This window comes from Paralichthys olivaceus, chromosome 21 (assembly GCF_024713975.1).
Source record: "Paralichthys olivaceus isolate ysfri-2021 chromosome 21, ASM2471397v2, whole genome shotgun sequence".
Lineage (NCBI taxonomy): Eukaryota > Metazoa > Chordata > Actinopteri > Pleuronectiformes > Paralichthyidae > Paralichthys > Paralichthys olivaceus.
In genome coordinates, this window is record NC_091113.1 from 310,005 (window position 1) to 327,064 (window position 17,060).

At 42.6% G+C, this 17,060-nt stretch overlaps 2 protein-coding genes and 1 long non-coding RNA gene across 8 annotated transcripts; 2 read left to right on the plus strand and 1 right to left on the minus strand.

Moving 5' to 3' along the window:
• The first annotated feature begins 12 nt into the window (after positions 1-12).
• On the plus strand, positions 13-10,456 carry a1cf (apobec1 complementation factor). 4 transcript variants are annotated; one of them, XM_069517704.1, is made up of 13 exons: positions 13-139; positions 2,391-2,541; positions 2,691-2,825; positions 2,902-3,032; positions 3,129-3,367; positions 4,174-4,338; positions 4,582-4,679; positions 5,053-5,190; positions 5,474-5,618; positions 7,287-7,516; positions 8,049-8,185; positions 8,271-8,425; positions 8,889-10,456. In XM_069517704.1, exons 2-13 carry the CDS (start codon positions 2,440-2,442, stop codon positions 9,041-9,043), a joined length of 1,830 nt encoding a protein of 609 aa, XP_069373805.1. In that variant the 5' UTR covers positions 13-139; positions 2,391-2,439; the 3' UTR covers positions 9,044-10,456. The 4 variants fall into 4 exon arrangements, with proteins under 4 accessions (XP_069373805.1, XP_069373806.1, XP_069373808.1 ...); XM_069517705.1 differs by having other exon boundaries at positions 7,311-7,516; XM_069517707.1 differs by having other exon boundaries at positions 14-139; positions 7,311-7,516; positions 8,271-8,435.
• Positions 10,457-10,605: 149 nt separating this feature from the next.
• On the minus strand, positions 10,606-15,036 carry LOC109644961 (microfibril-associated glycoprotein 4-like). Of its 3 annotated transcripts, none has more exons than XM_069517710.1 (7): positions 14,896-15,036; positions 13,045-13,065; positions 12,436-12,597; positions 11,736-11,774; positions 11,559-11,655; positions 11,274-11,444; positions 10,606-11,029 (listed from the first exon to the last, which is right to left on the minus strand). In XM_069517710.1, exons 1-7 carry the CDS (start codon positions 15,019-15,021, stop codon positions 10,767-10,769), a joined length of 879 nt encoding a protein of 292 aa, XP_069373811.1. In that variant the 5' UTR covers positions 15,022-15,036; the 3' UTR covers positions 10,606-10,766. The 3 variants fall into 3 exon arrangements, with proteins under 3 accessions (XP_069373811.1, XP_069373813.1, XP_069373812.1); XM_069517712.1 differs by lacking the exon at positions 14,896-15,036 and adding an exon at positions 13,496-13,508; XM_069517711.1 differs by having other exon boundaries at positions 10,607-11,029; positions 14,882-14,958.
• On the plus strand, positions 12,604-12,899 carry LOC138406074 (uncharacterized). Its single transcript, XR_011239738.1, has 2 exons — positions 12,604-12,770; positions 12,828-12,899. It is a non-coding gene; the product is annotated as an uncharacterized lncRNA (long non-coding RNA).
• Positions 15,037-17,060: the final 2,024 nt, after the last annotated feature.

The window sequence follows — 17,060 nt, forward strand, 5'->3', positions numbered from 1 at the left end:
AACCTTTGGAGTTTGATATGATGTGATCACACACACACACACACACACACACACAGGCCCGTGATGACACGTGGAACACACTCAGCGTTCAGAATGACACAGCTCTGATCCGAGGGAAGTGATCTCTGAAAGTGCTCAGGTGAGTTTTTCTTTCCACTGAATTAAATAAAGTTATTTAATGTGAATTTAAAGACAGAGAGACGGAGAGAGAGCAGGTAAAGTGACTGTTGCTTGACCACTCTTCTTCACTGGTGTGTGATGACCAGGCAGAACAAACAGGCTGAGCAGGATTAATTCATGGAGAATGTGTGAAGTCAGTGTCGCTCGACCATCGTTTGTGTTCTTCAGACAAAAAGACAGAGAGAGAGTGAAGGTCTCTTTACCCACAATATGTAGACTAATATTTTCAATGTGATTATTTTATTGCAGCATCACATTGAAAACGAATCCTTTGATAACATCGAGCAGAAATATGATCAAAAATAAAAGTGAATTATTGATCTGATCATAGATCATTTATCAAACCAGTGTAAACTAGTTATCAGCTAAATACACTTGATATAACCAGAAATAATTCAAGAACATTTATAGTTTCATTTGTTTTGATTCCATTTAGGTGACAATAAAACAGAATAATAATATAATAAAATAAATGTTAAGTTTTTTTCCACTCTCACTTCAATTTGAATAATTAAAAATCCAAACAGAAAATCAACATAAAACATTGATATTTTGTGTTTGTTCCTTTATTATTCATTATGGTGTTGTTGAATTGTTATTAGTGGTTCATCCGATTGAATCAGCATTTTGTTGATGTATTGTTTTCTTCACAAGTTTTAGCTTCAGCTAACGCAGCCACAGTGACTCACTGCGCCCTCTTCAGGTTCCAAGTGGTATAACGAACCGGGATGATTAGCTAACTTCAGTAAATAGTTTGTTTTGTTGTAGGCTTGTTGAAAGGCATGCTGGGAATCGTAGGAGATTCCTGAGCTGTCAATCAAAGATTGCGTTAGGTTCAAATACATGTGATTGATGTTGAAGTGATGCGTTCAATGACAGTTTGAGGAAGTTTTACCCTGTGAGCTGCTGAGCAGAGAAAACACACACCGCTAGCATGCTAACAGCTAACATGCTAACAGCTAGCATGCTAACAGCTAGCATGCTAACAGCGTACCTCAGTGAAGGAACAGGACACAAAGTGAAGGAATAAAGTTGAATAGTAAATAAAAGTCTTGATTATCTTTTATATTAACACAAACAAAACAAGTTTAGATTTAGAATGAACGTTTATCTATGAGCTGTGTGTTTGTGTATGTGTGTATCTATGTGTGTGTGTGTGTGTACACCTCCTCTATCAGCAGTATTGATTGGTGAATTTCTCGCTGCCTCTTTTTCCATCAACAGCTTTTCAAACACATTCAGATAAAATGTCAAATTAAAGCCGACTCAGGATTTTAAATATTTCCATGTTTCTAGGTGGAAATGTTCAAAGTTCATCGGACTCATCTGGTTTCGTTCAAAAGTTCAAACTGGAATTTAAAATGAAATTCTGTGGATTTAAATCATTTTTGCAACAGAAACATTTGTGTTTTTTACAGATGGTCAGTTATGAAACATCACCCACTTATTGTGTGTGTGTGTTTGTGTGTGTGTGTGTGTTGTACTCACAGTCGCACACTGAGTGATGATGATGTGATGAAGACACGTTGTCAGTACGACATCATCAGTCCGATAGCTCGTCCTGGTTAATAACTTGAGAAAGCTAGTTTTTATTGTTACCACATGAAACACATCAAGTTAGAAAACACTGAGCTCACAAAGGACATGTTGGACATTTCTGTAAATTTGGGATATTTTGTGAAGAGAATTTTAAATTAAAATAAATGAATATTTTGTAAAGCGAGGACACTTTTTGTCAAGAGGATGTTTATTGAAGTTGATGATGTTTGTGTGTCCTCACAGAGCTGAGACTTGGTTTCAGGGTTTTAAAAGAAAGTTGCGACAGACCTGAGAATATTTGATTGAAATAAAGGACGTATGAAGACAAAGATATGTTTATTTAATGAATTCATCCCAATGCTGTGCTACGTCCGTCTCATGGTGGTTTGACTCTGCTGTGGTTTGTCCTCAGTCTCTGTCAATGATTACAGAACAGACTTTGACCTCCATGATACTCACTTCAAAACACTGGTATCTGAGGTTCAGAGGGAAAACAAGCTGCAGGATTCACTTTATCTACTAATATACACTTCTACTATACATGTACTTTTTATTACTGCACATTTACGGGTACTATTCACAGACAATTGAACATTTCTTCATCAAGATAATACTTATCAGCTTTTTAAAGGGAATCTTAGTTATTTGATGGTTTTGTTTGTTTTTTCCAGTGAGCACCCCTAATTTCCCTGATTTACATTTCACTGACAATCACACCTAATGGAATCCAATCAGAAAGCGAGCGGGGACGGAGTGATGGGGACGCAGAAGGAGGCGGCGTTGCGGCTACTCACACAGCGAACAGGATACCAACTGAAGCAGGTCAGGAACCGACTCCATCTTCTGACTCTGGAGAACTTTCATCTGCCGCTTTGGTTCCTGAAATGTGCTCTGATCTGAAGTGGTCTGTGTTCCATCTGGAGCTTTGTGTCATACATCATGTTTTCAAACCTTTTCCTGGTGTGTTTCAGGAGAACGGTCAGCGGCGGTATGGTGGCCCACCACCCGGATGGGACGGCCCACCACCAGAGAGAGGCAGCGAGATCTTTGTGGGGAAACTGCCGAGAGATCTGTTTGAAGATGAACTTGTTCCGCTGTGTGAGAAGGTAAGAGGACGGCGGTTAATGTGAGAGTTCCAACCACGATTCCACCATTTTTTAATTTCCCTCTTCGTATCTCCAGTTTGGTAAAATCTATGAAGTGAGGATGATGATGGACTTTAACGGGAACAACAGAGGTTACGCCTTTGTCACCTTCAGCACCAAACAGGAGGCCAGAACAGCCATGAAGCAGCTTAACAACTATGAGATCAGGTCAGCGTCTCTTTATCTTATTAAACTTTGGTAAACTAGTAAATGGGTTAGGGTTAGGGTTCATCCAAAATATTAAATTTTTCCTCGTCATTGCAGGAACGGTCGCCTCCTCGGTGTTTGTGCCAGTGTCGACAACTGCAGGTTGTTTGTGGGCGGGATTCCCAAAACCAAGAAGCGCGAGGAGATCCTGTCGGAGATGAGGAAGGTCACCGAAGGGGTCATTGATGTCATCGTGTACCCCAGTGCTGCAGACAAATCCAAGAACCGAGGCTTCGCCTTCGTCGAGTATGAGAGCCACCGCGCCGCTGCCATGGCTCGGCGCAAACTGCTGCCAGGTAGAAACCACGCTGCAGATTTAGTTTCATCATCGATTTCACATTCCAAATGATTTGAATAGAACTGGTTTGCATTGGTTCAGAAGAGTTCCCTCAGTGAACATATCACATTTTTGTAAAACCTGTCAAAAGGTTTTCTTCATCTCTGAGAAGTAAAACAAAAAGTAAATGAATGATTTACTTTGGTTCTGAAATAGAAGCAGAGCTCCGCCTTAGTGTCGACCAAAAAATGTCTCCTGAGATTCAAACCTCCTGAAGCTCTTTCAACGCGTTGGTCAGAAAACTGCAGAACTGCAACAAAACACACAAACCTACCAGATGTACCTGTCCTCAGTGTCTCAGGTCATACTCACCTGTCCTCAGTGTCTCAGGTCATACTCACCTGTCCTCAGTGTCTCAGGTCATACTCACCTGTCCTCAGTGTCTCAGGTCATACTCACCTGTCCTCAGTGTCTCAGGTCATACTCACCTGTCCTCAGTGTCTCAGGTCATACTCACCTGTCCTCAGTGTCTCAGGTCATACTCACCTGTCCTCAGTGTCTCAGGTCATACTCACCTGTCCTCAGTGTCTCAGGTCATACACAACTGTCCTCAGTGTCTCAGATCGTATTGAGCTGTCCTCAGTGTCTCAGGTAGTACTCACCTCTCCTCTCTGTCTCAGGTTGCATTCAGCTGTCCTCAGTGTCTCAGGTAGTACTCACCTGTCCTCAGTGTCTCAAGTCGTACTCACCTCTCCTCTCTGTCTCAGGTTGCATTCAGCTGTCCTCAGTGTCTCAGGTCATACTCACCTGTCCTCTCTGTCACAGGACGTATTCAACTGTGGGGTCATGCCATTGCCGTGGACTGGGCCGAGCCGGAGGTGGAGGTTGATGAGGATACCATGGCAACTGTCAAGATACTGTACGTCAGGAACCTGATGCTGCAGACCACAGAGGAGACCATTGAGAAGGAGTTCAACAGCCTCAAACCAGGTACTAAAAACACATTTTAAACTTTCAAAGCTCAGATGTCAAACTGTCTCTAAATGCAGCAACAAGGAAAATAATGTCAAAAATAAATTGCTGGTTTTGATAAAATGATGATGTTCACGTTAAAAAGACAAAAAACACAGAATGGTCTAAAAAACATCTCTTTAAACTTAACTGGAGCCACCAGGTTGAAGTTTGTAGAAAAAGATAATAACGTGATTTTACAGAAGAGGGTTTGTGTTGCAGGTGCAGTGGAGCGAGTGAAGAAGATCAGAGACTACGCCTTTGTCCATTTCATGCAGAGAGAAGACGCCATCAACGCCATCAATGCTTTAAACGGAAAGGTCAGCAGCTGTAACCAATCACAAGTTCACGCTTGTGATGTTGTATATGTGACATCAAGGAGACACTGATCACAAACACACATACAGTAGAGGCAGGCTCTGACCGAGAGACCAAAGGATGGACAGAAGGATGAATTGACTGGAATGAAGCACATCAGGGTCCGTCATAATCCATCATAGTCCATCATCACAGTCCATCAATGTCCTCTGGGGTCCATCAAGGTCTATCTGCATCCATCAGGGTCTCATCATAGATAAACGTCCATTAAGGTTCATCAAGGTCCATCAGAATCGGTGCATAGACTCCACTCTCACATCACATCTGAACACATGAAATCTAGAAAAGGAGGCGTTAAACTGCATTGTGCTTCAGGTGGTGGACGGGTCTCCTATCGAGGTGAGTCTGGCCAAGCCGGTGGACAAGGACAGTTACGTACGTTACACCAGAGGGACGGGAGGACGTGGAGGCTCTCTGCTGCAGACTGACTACACCGCCTACACCATGGGACAGGTACGACCCTGAACGCACCACAAACTCTGACACCGGGTTCATGTTTGGACAGGTGAAGGGAAACTTACATGAACTTGATGAATCAGTTTCAAGTCAACCTGACGTTGATCACTGACGTGAAGATTAAAGGCAAGTTGATGATGTAGCATCTCCCTCCATCTAGTGGACACTTGAAGTCATCACATCATACAGAGGCATGACAGCCGCCTAAATAAATCAAATCAACAAGATGTTTTGGGGGAATTTCGAATAAATCACATCACATGTTTTTGTGGTGCTGCAGGTGTACGACCCCTCGGCGGCATATCTCGGTGCACCCGTGTTTTATGCCCCCCAGGCCTACGCTGCCATTCCAGGTCAGTTTCGGTTCCCAGCAGCCAAAGCTCACGTCGGAGCTCGAGGTCTGATCAGGACACCATCTGTTCGAGGTAAGGGTGGAAAAACTTTGTGTCACTCTTTGGACCCGTCCACTCACAGGCAGGTGTTTAAAGTTTCTCTTGACAGAGATTCTTTTAATAAATACCTGTGAACATGTGGACGAGGACTAAACTGTAGAACATGAATATCACTGACTGTATATAAAGATGATCACTGACTGTATATAAAGATGATCACTGACTGTATATAAAGATGATCACTGACTGTATATAAAGATGATCACTGACTGTATATAAAGACCATCACTGACTGTATATAAAGATGATCACTGACTGTATATAAAGACACTGACTGTATATAAAGATCATCACTGACTGTATATAAAGACCATCACTGACTGTATATAAAGATGATCACTGACTGTATATAAAGATGATCACTGACTGTATATAAAGATCATCACTGACTGTATATAAAGACGATCACTGACTGTATATAAAGACGATCACTGACTGTATATAAAGATGATCACTGACTGTATATAAAGACGATCACTGACTGTATATAAAGATCATCACTGACTGTATATAAAGACGATCACTGACTGTATATAAAGACGATCACTGACTGTATATAAAGACGATCACTGACTGTATATAAAGACCATCACTGACTGTATATAAAGACGATCACTGACTGTATATAAAGATGATCACTGACTGTATATAAAGATGATCACTGACTGTATATAAAGATCATCACTGACTGTATATAAAGACGATCACTGACTGTATATAAAGACGATCACTGACTGTATATAAAGATGATCACTGACTGTATATAAAGACGATCACTGACTGTATATAAAGATCATCACTGACTGTATATAAAGACGATCACTGACTGTATATAAAGACGATCACTGACTGTATATAAAGACGATCACTGACTGTATATAAAGACCATCACTGACTGTATATAAAGACGATCACTGACTGTATATAAAGAAGATCACTGACTGTATATAAAGACGATCACTGACTGTATATAAAGACCATCACTGACTGTATATAAAGACCATCACTGACTGTATATAAAGACGATCACTGACTGTATATAAAGATGATCACTGACTGTATATAAAGATGATCACTGACTGTATATAAAGACACTGACTGTATATAAAGATCATCACTGACTGTATATAAAGACCATCACTGACTGTATATAAAGACGATCACTGACTGTATATAAAGACACTGACTGTATATAAAGACGATCACTGACTGTATATAAAGATCATCACTGACTGTATATAAAGACACTGACTGTATATAAAGACGATCACTGACTGTATATAAAGACACTGACTGTATATAAAGACCATCACTGACTGTATATAAAGACTCAATTGAGATGATTTTCATGATCTTGAAACTCAAAAATAAAAAAATATTTCCAGGAATCAAATATGATCGACTGAATCAGAAATGATTACGACCAAAAAGAATTGAATGAATGTAACTGGAAAATGAATCATATGGTTACCATGACTACCACCTTGGTGTGAGCTCTGGGTAGTGAGGTGGAGCTGTGTTACCATGGCGACCACTGTACCTGTCCTCTCTGCCTGAATCATTGTCTGAAAGTGTGATTCTTCTTTCCGGGTTGATTTCCGGTGATTTGATTGATTTCACTGCCTTTTCGGTCTCCTGTAGAAATTTACATGACTGTACCTGTAGGGGCTGCGGGGGTGCGGGGGCTGGGTGGGCGGGGCTACTTGGCCTACGCTGCCGGGGGAGGAGCCATGGGCCGAGGTGGCGCTGGCGCTGGCAGCGCCTCCTATGGGCTGAAGACGGACAAGCAGACAGAAGAGAAGCTGTACGATCTGCTGCCCGGCATGGAGCTGACCCCCATGAGCCTGAAGGCAGCAAAACCTGCACCACAGGTAACGAGACACCCCAGAAGTAACTATATATTTATAACTATACAGACGATCAATAACTGTGAATAAAGACGACCACATGTCTTCACTTCCTCTAAAGAAGTAAAGTATCTCAAACGCTGCCATCTTGACTCAGTGTCAGCTGTCAATCATGACGTCTCCGCCTGTTTTTATCATCAGATAACTGATTCAAACCAAACTGATGAGAATCACTTGAACATCAGTGAGATGAGAACGAGCTGAAATGACAGAAACATCTTTGACAAACATTTATTTGACGTCTACTTTGAGTTTTATCTTGGTCTATGTCCCATCTGCTAACATGGATGAGGAAGTTTATGAGCCATACTGCAGCCAGACACCAGGGGCGTTCAGATGATTTGGCTGAAAGGAGCTCTCATGTCGTCCATCTTTATTTAGTCTGTGGTTTAAACACAGTCCTGGCGTCAGAACAAAGATCCTGTGTTTGGTGTGATGACTCACTTCACAGTGATTTTAGTGGAAGCAGAACATGTGGTGTTGTTGGTGTCTCCAGGTTCTGGAGGAGCTGTGTCAGAAGAACAACTGGGGACAACCAGTGTATCAGCTCCACTCTGCCATTGGTCCAGACCAGAGACAACTGTTCCTCTACAAGATCACTGTCCCAGCTCTGGCTACACAGTATCCCAACGTGTACAAAAACTAGTCTTACTGTTACTGCAGTTCCTACTCTGCTACATGCACTCGTAGTAACTTTACTATCTCTGTCCTTCTGCAGTCATCCCTTCACCCCTGCTAAACTGTGTGCTGCTGTAGAAGAGGCTAAAGTCCATGCAGCTGAGCACACCCTTCAGACTCTCGGTCTGCAGACAGAGGGCGCCGCTGACAATAGCTGTGCTACTGCTGCTGCTGTGGCCTCAGTAGCCTTCCCAGGTATGTGAAGGTCTGTACGCAAACCAACAAAAACGCTTTACTCCTCAAAGACTGACCACATCAGAGATAGCGTGAGACAGAGGACCCACCAGTGTGTGTACAACCACGAGTGAACAGTTTCTGCAACTTCAGCAAATCAAACCGAGTGAGACATCGTAGTGTTTCACCTCATGTCACTGTTGTCACTAGTATCACATCGTATACTGTGTAACAGCATACTGTATAGTATAGTATGTAGTATAGCATAGTATAGTATTGTATAGTATAGAAAAGTAGATGGTATAGAGTCAGCATCTATAGAGTACAGTAAAGTGTATTGTATATTAAAGTATTATTATTAGTATAATAGAGCATGAAGATGAATCATTTTAAAGTTATTGACAGAGTGAAAAGTTCCCCCATGTGTTTTTCAGGTTGGACATTTTATTTTAGATGTTGTGAGTTTTGGTTTCGTCTCTTTCAGGCTACACTCTGGCGAGTCCGGCGTCGTCTGCAGTCGCCTCCCAGCTGAAGCAGGCGGTATCTCTGGGTCAGGACCTAACGGCCTACACCACCTACGAAGGCTACCCCGCCTTCGCTGTCGCAACACGCCACACCGACGGATATGGCGTTTTTTAGAGTTGCGGTTTCCAAAGAGTCAAAACACACGTAGCCAAGGCTGCGTTCACACTATCCTGTTTTTTAAACAGGTTCACATTTTAAATCTGCCAACAACGTTTATCTGACTAAACTAAATCAAACATCAGTGGTCACACATCGACAGCAAAAGCAGGACAGTGTGATGCACCTTCTATCCAACAGGATAGAACAACATTTTGAAAACCGCTGCTGAAAATGTGTCGGACTCGTCAGTGAAATCAATTTCTCACATGTGACATTTCTCATGCTCTTTACTTTCTATTTCTGCCATTCCTCTTTGATTTGACCTGAATCATGTTGGTTCGTATCTGACGTGATTTTGATAAGAGACGGCCTCTGATTGGCTGCAGGTTTTGTTTTTCTTTTGTTTGATCTTTTTCTATTAGCCTGCCTCCTGTTATCTTTACATCTTTTAACCGTCTCTCTTGTGGTCGTCAGATCATTTCACTGGTTTAAGGATCATCAGATTTTAAATCTTTCAAAATTCTATGAAATTAAAAGTTTGGTTTGTCTGTGAAGATGCAACTGATGCTCCGACAGCCTGGGATTTTAACATGGAGACACATTTGTGGTCGCTGAGATGTTTTGGTCTCATGAACATGACATCAGAGACATTCATCCTTAAACTATGAGACAAGTTCTCTGAGATCATTTTCTCTTTTTCTTATTTTTAATAAATAGAAGAAAGCTCATTTTACTTGACATCGTAACCGTGATGTCAGAGCGGCATTTGCTTTAATCGATAAATCAACATTTTTTTATTTTTCAAATTACAAATCAAAGTTTTAAAACGTCTCCTCTCCAACAAAACAACGACAAGAAACTCTTTTAATGTTGGAAACAAACCAGATGCAGGAACTCAGAATGAACCACCAATAAAAGTCGTCATCTGAAAACATTTACAGATTTTGATTTGAAAATATGTAGAATTAGCAACATTAGAATTAGCAGCATTAGAATTAACGATAGAAAGCTGCCCCCTCTAGTGGTGACTCTGAGTATGGCCCGGTGTTTTATGATACAAATGAATGCAGCGTTAAAAGCAGCAGCTGATGATTTGACTTCTTGTTTATTTGTTGAAATGTTTCTGGAGAGTTGTGCACGTGATGACGTGCGCTGACACCTGAGCTGTGAACACGCTGAAGCAGAGACAGTATTAAAGTGCCGAAGCACTTAGATCTTATTTTTATACCAGGTAGAAGAAGAAGACAGATCCACACACTTTGTACAAACTTATTCTACCTTTGTTTTGATCAGTAATTGACTTGGAAACAGAAACATGTGAATTTGAATCAGTGAGAATCCGTGAAGACAGTTTTCATATGAAAGGAAACTCATGAAACATTTCACGATTTAGAATCTTCCTGAAATAAAGAATCTGAAGAAACAGAAGCTTGTCTGTCTTGTTTACAATTTCTACCTTTAGTAAAGACGAGCAGTGACTGATACTGATGTCATTTACACTCACAGTCTGTGCAGGACGGATCATGGAGTGTATGGAGACACAGGAGACATATGAGACACGTGAGACAAATAAAGACATCAGGTCACATCAGATTTTTTTGCATCTCGTTTATTGTGGACATGCAGCAGGTGATGATTGACATCAGGGTTCAAACATTTGATTTAATTTGACTTTGACTGATGAAAGGGACAGATGTTGAGACAGATCAACATCTGGTCTTCTGCTGCTCCTGGAGAGTTAGTAAACTTGCACTGGACGGATCTTCATGACGATGCTCTTCAGAGAGTAATCATGGGATAATTTCCAAGGGTACCATGTAACTCCAGTAGAAGTGGGCATGCCGTCCTGCCCCCAGAGATAAACCCCGTTAGGGTTTGCTTGGTGACAGTCTCTGTACCAGAACGCTCCCAGGTACCTTTTGGCACAGTTATCATACCAGTAGTCCTGGTCTCTGTCAAAGGTGGTGAAGTTCATGCCGTTTGAATACGCCAGGGCGTCTCCTACAGAGACAGAGAAGACACAGAGAAGACACAGAGAAGACACAGTTAGTGACAGTGTCTGTCTGTCTCTATTTGTCTCTCTGTCTGTCTATCTGTCGGTTCGATGCCAGCTCTCTATTGCCTCAACAAAAGAACAAAAACTGAAAAACATTTTTATTTTCCAGAATGAAAGATCAATGATAAATGTCTCTCTCTCACACACACACACACACACACACACACACACACACACACACACACTTACCTGCTGGTCCATTTGTGAATCCTGACACTGAAAGTCTGTATCCGTTACACTCAGAGTCCACGGAGAACGAGCTGTAATGAGCAAACGCTGTATTTCCCTCAAAGTCCTCTATGTCCACCTGTAACTCAAACTGTGTGGGTCCTGAGGTCAGATAGTGAAGGTTGTCCAGACCTGTGACCACACACACACACACACACACACACACACACACACACACACAGAGTTGAATGTGGGTTGTGTATTAACAGCGAGGTTCTCAGTTGTTCCTGTGGTTCCACTTCTCACCCAGCCAGTGTTCTCCCATAGGGAGACCAAAACCGAGCTTGTAATGATTCCAGGGCCTGAAGAAGTTGACGAGTCCGTTACTCCTGGTCTGAAACACCTGAGCAGGTAAACAGTGGAATATGAGTCTGATTTATTTGACGCCTTATTGACTTGATGAAAGCCAGTAAAATGACTCACTGTCCATGCTGCCTGGTTTCGGCTCATCTCACAGAACACCTGCAACACATCAGCAGATATGATCGATTCAAATGTTTCGTCTGTACCAATGAGGCTTCAACACGTTAGGTGGCGCTGACCAATAGAGGCACAGAGATTCATCTGATACTGCTGATCATGGCAAGAATAGATCTGCTCTACTGAAACGTTTTTACCTGAAACTGGAATAACTGAGCAGTCGATTCTAGAGGTTCAAAGTGCCCTGAAGTTTAATAAAGGTGTCCCACAAGGCTCAATCCTCGGTCCTCCTCTTTATGACAGATATTTAATCAACAATATGACAATTTTCAATTTTTAACCCTCAGCTTGATCAAAGTGAGTCTGATGTGTGAAGGTGGAGAACGTTTCCTCCTTCGCTCCCTGAGCGTCTGTTCTCTCTCTCTGCTGAGTGGGTTCATCTCCTGAGAGAACAAGTGACTGAGAGTCTCCATCAGCTCCAGTGGAAGAGTGAAGCTGAACTGAGATCAGTTCTTAACAACCAGAGTTTATCTCCAACGTTCAGCAGAAACTTTCAAACATGAAGAACTCTGAACAGCATCAATCCCCTCATGTGGCTGCAGGGGGCACTGTTGATCAGCATCAGTGACATGTTGCTTTAATGATTCTACACTTGAGAGGTGAACATGTTTCTGTCCAATAATAAAAACACAAGTGAACGCACCGCCACTCCCGAGTTCTCTCCTGCAGGGTAGATCCTGTACCGGCCGCTCTTGCAGTCATCATCGCCTTCTTCTCTTTCGATCTGGCTGCAGTCCGTCGGATAAAGGCTGCGATAGCAGCTGATCAACGCTGGAGCCAAGAGGAGGAGGACCACCTGAAACAGCTGGAACAGAACAGATGTTTTCAATACTTTGACCCCCTGAGTCATGGGGGTGTGGTCACAGTCAGCAGAGGTCGACAACAACAGAGCAGAAGATGTTCCCTGAGGAAATGACATCATGTATGAAACACACAAAAACCACTGATGGTTGACCGAGGTTTAAGTTAATGACCGAGGTTTAAGTTAGTGACCGAGGTTTAAGTTAATGACTGAGGTTTAAGTTAGTGACCGAGGTTTAAGTTAATGACCGAGGTTTAAGTTAATGACCGAGGTTTAAGTTAATGACCGAGGTTTAAGTTAATGAACTTTCTGTTACAAAGTTAAAGTACATGAAGTTATTTTCTAGGAGTCGTGTTCAGTGACATCTTGTGGCTCAGATTAAAACCTGATGACTCCTTGTTCATTTAGATTCACTGTAGAAACATGAAGAGAAAAAATCTGTTCACTCACCCTCATCCTGAGATTAGTCATCTGAAAATAAAACAAAAACACAATCAACCAATGACTGAACAGAACACCTGTCCACAGCACCTGTCTCACATCACCTGTCTCACAGCACCTGTCCACATCACCTGTCTCCCAGCACCTGTCTCACATCACCTGTCTCACAGCACCTGTCCACAGCACCTGTCTCACAGCACCTGTCTCACAGCACCTGTCCACAGCACCTGTCTCACAGCACCTGTCTCACAGCACCTGTCTCACAGCACCTGTCCACAGCACCTGTCTCACAGCACCTGTCTCACAGCACCTGTCCACAGCACCTGTCTCACAGCACCTGTCCACATCACCTGTCTCACATCACCTGTCTCACATCACCTGTCTCCCAGCACCTGTCCACATCACCTGTCCACATCACCTGTCTCACATCACCTGTCTCACATCGCCTGTCTCCCAGCACCTGTCTCACCTCACCTGTCCACAGCACCTGTCTCACATCGCCTGTCTCACCTCACCTGTCCACAGCACCTGTCTCACATCGCCTGTCTCCCAGCACCTGTCTCACATCACCTGTCCACAGCACCTGTCTCACAGCACCTGTCCACATCACCTGTCCACAGCACCTGTCTCACATCACCTGTCTCACCTCACCTGTCTCACATCACCTGTCCACAGCACCTGTCTCCCAGCACCTGTCCACATCACCTGTCCACAGCACCTGCCTCACAGCACCTGTCTCACAGCACCTGTCTCACCTCACCTGTCTCACATCACCTGTCCACAGCACCTGTCTCACAGCACCTGTCTCACAGCACCTGTCCACAGCACCTGTCTCACAGCACCTGTCTCACCTCACCTTTCTCACTTCACCTGTCTCCCAGCACCTGTCTCACATCACCTGTCTCACAGCACCTGTCCACAGCACCTGTCCACAGCACCTGTCTCACATCACCTGTCTCACAGCACCTGTCTCACAGCACCTGTCCACAGCACCTGTCTCACAGCACCTGTCTCCCAGCACCTGTCTCACATCACCTGTCTCACAGCACCTGTCTCACATCACCTGTCTCACAGCACCTGTCTCACAGCACCTGTCTCACATCACCTGTCTCACCTCACCTGTCTCACCTCACCTTTCTCACTTCACCTGTCTCACCTCACCTGTCCACATCACCTGTCTCACAGCACCTGTCTCACAGCACCTGTCTCACATCACCTGTCTCACCTCACCTGTCTCACCTCACCTTTCTCACTTCACCTGTCTCACCTCACCTGTCCACATCACCTGTCTCACATCACCTGTCCACATCACCTGTCTCACCTCACTTTTCTCACTTCACCTGTCCACATCACCTGTCTCCCATAACCTGTCCACATCACCTGTCTCACCTCACCTGTCTCACCTCACGTGTCAACCTCACCTGTCTCACATCACCTGTCCACATCACCTGTCTCACATCACCTGTCTCACCTCACCTATTTCACCTCACCTGTCTCACGTCACCTGTCCACATCACCTGTCTCACCTCACCTGTCTCACCTCACCTGTCTCACATCACCTGTCCACATCACCTGTCCACATCACCTGTCTCACCTCACCTGTCTCACATCACCTGTCCACATCACCTGTCTCACCTCACCTATTTCACCTCACCTGTCTCACATCACCTGTCCACATCACCTGTCTCACATCACCTGTCTCACATCACCTGTCCACATCACCTGTCTCACATCACCTGTCTCACCTCACCTATTTCACCTCACTTGTCTCACATCACCTGTCCACATCACCTGTCCACATCACCTGTCTCACCTCACCTGTCTCACATCACCTGTCTCACCTCACCTGTCTCACCTCACCTGTGAGTCAAACTGAAGAGACGTCTTCACCCTCAGAGGAAACAGATAAACTGCTGTTTCTCCTCCACGTCTTTTATCTGCACACACCTCTGTGACATCACACCTGTAAACACAACTCTGTGACATCACACCTGTAAACACAACCTCCCAACATTCAATATGTAAACACCTGAGGAGAACAACGTTGTTCAATATTTAGACATGTTTGTTCAACTAATCGCACAAACACACTTTAAGACTTTTGGAGAAAGTAGCTGTGCAGAGTCACTTATGTGACTTCAGCTAATATTGACTCAGCTCAGCTCTGTGTTTTATACAATATGAACAGTGTTCAAGTTACTTCAATGGTGTAATGCATTATTTATTACTTGTTACTGTATTTTCATATTATTAGTTACATTACAATCTTACTGTCTTTGAAAGGCATTATACTACTTTGACATTACTTTTGCATTGCTTTCACCAAAATAACAGGAAATATGGATTTGGTGTTCTCAATAGATCTTGTTGTGACTGCAGCTCATTACACAGCAGGAGGTGATGTGGTATGGCATAATGACTGAGCTAGGCTTAAGGCTAACAAAAGTACAATATAATGGTTGCAGTTATGGTTCCCGGTGCAGTACATTTTTATAATAGAAATACTGTAACTTTAGGTGTTCATATTGAAATCAATAGAGCTAGAGCCTTCTACTGTAGATTGTAAAAAAAGTCAAGACACACAACCTTTTTACATTTCTGTCCCTTTCTTCTCTTTTATTCACAGAGAATTCACAGCATAATGAAACATCGGTTATGAGTCATCAAAAATGAAAAACAGATTAGTCCTTGGCCTGAAGGGATAAAATAATGTCAGGCCTGAGGAGAAAAAAAAGAAGTAATCCTTAAGATCACTTATGGTTAGACTATTAACTCTAACTATTAACTTGAACTACTAACCATAACCTATATGGATATACCTAGCCACATTTCAAGGTGACAAAAAAAGAAACTGAAATGCTTCAAATGAAATGAAAGTGCTTTGGGCTACTGGTCCTCGTAGGAATCACAATTTCAGACTTCAAACAAACAGAGGTAGCATGCATCCAAACTAAATATAAATAAGAAAATAGCCAGATATCAAATGCACGCTGTGCTAAGTGGACTAAATAAGTTAATATTCATCTGCTCCTTTACTTTCACAGCAGATTTGAACATCACTGTTTTCATTTCATGTGTTGCTCTGGACCAGATTATTCAATAATTTATTTACAGTAAAAAACACATTTCTTCAAGTTCTCTAAAAACAGGAATCATGTTTTAATCTTTCCTGCTGTTTACACTGACGATGACGTTTCCTCCTGAAGCAACGTTTGTCAGAGGAAACAGATAAACTGCTGTTTCTCCTCCACGTCTTTTATCTGCACACAACTCTGTGACATCACACCTGTAAACACAACTCTGTGACATCACACCTGTAAACACAACCTCCCAACATTCAATATGTAAACACCTGAGGAGAACAACGTTGTTCAATATTTAGACATGTTTGTTCAACTAATCGCACAAACACACTTAACTGACTTTTGGAGAAAGTAGCTGTGCAGAGTCACTTATGTGACTTCAGCTAATATTGACTCAGCTCAGCTCTGTGTTTTTATACAATATGAACCAATGCTACTGTTAATGGTTAGCTGCATAAGCTACATTACTAACATTAGCTTCATTAGCTTCTTTAGCTACATTAGCTTCATTCACTACATTAGCTTCATTCACTACATTAGCTTCATTAGCTTCTTTAGCTACATTAGCTTCATTCACTACATTAGCTTCTTTAGCTACACTGGTCTCCAAACTTTCACTGAGAGAATTTACAATGTACAGATCGACGTTCGACAATTCAAATGAATTTAAAGCGACACTGATCCTGTTTCTTAATAACAAGAGAATCAAAATGATTTAAACAGAGATTTCACCAAGGTTTATTTACTTCAACATAAATTTATAACGAGATCAGATCTGTCACAAATTTATTTGGGGGAGGGGCTTCATTAAACTGGAGTCGATCAAATTCATCAACACAGGAAAAATAAATCAGAAGTGATCGGTTCAACTGAAAAGAGTCAGAAATAAGAAACGTCCCCGTCCCAGTGAACCAGTTCTAACGAGCTGCTGGTAGTAAACCA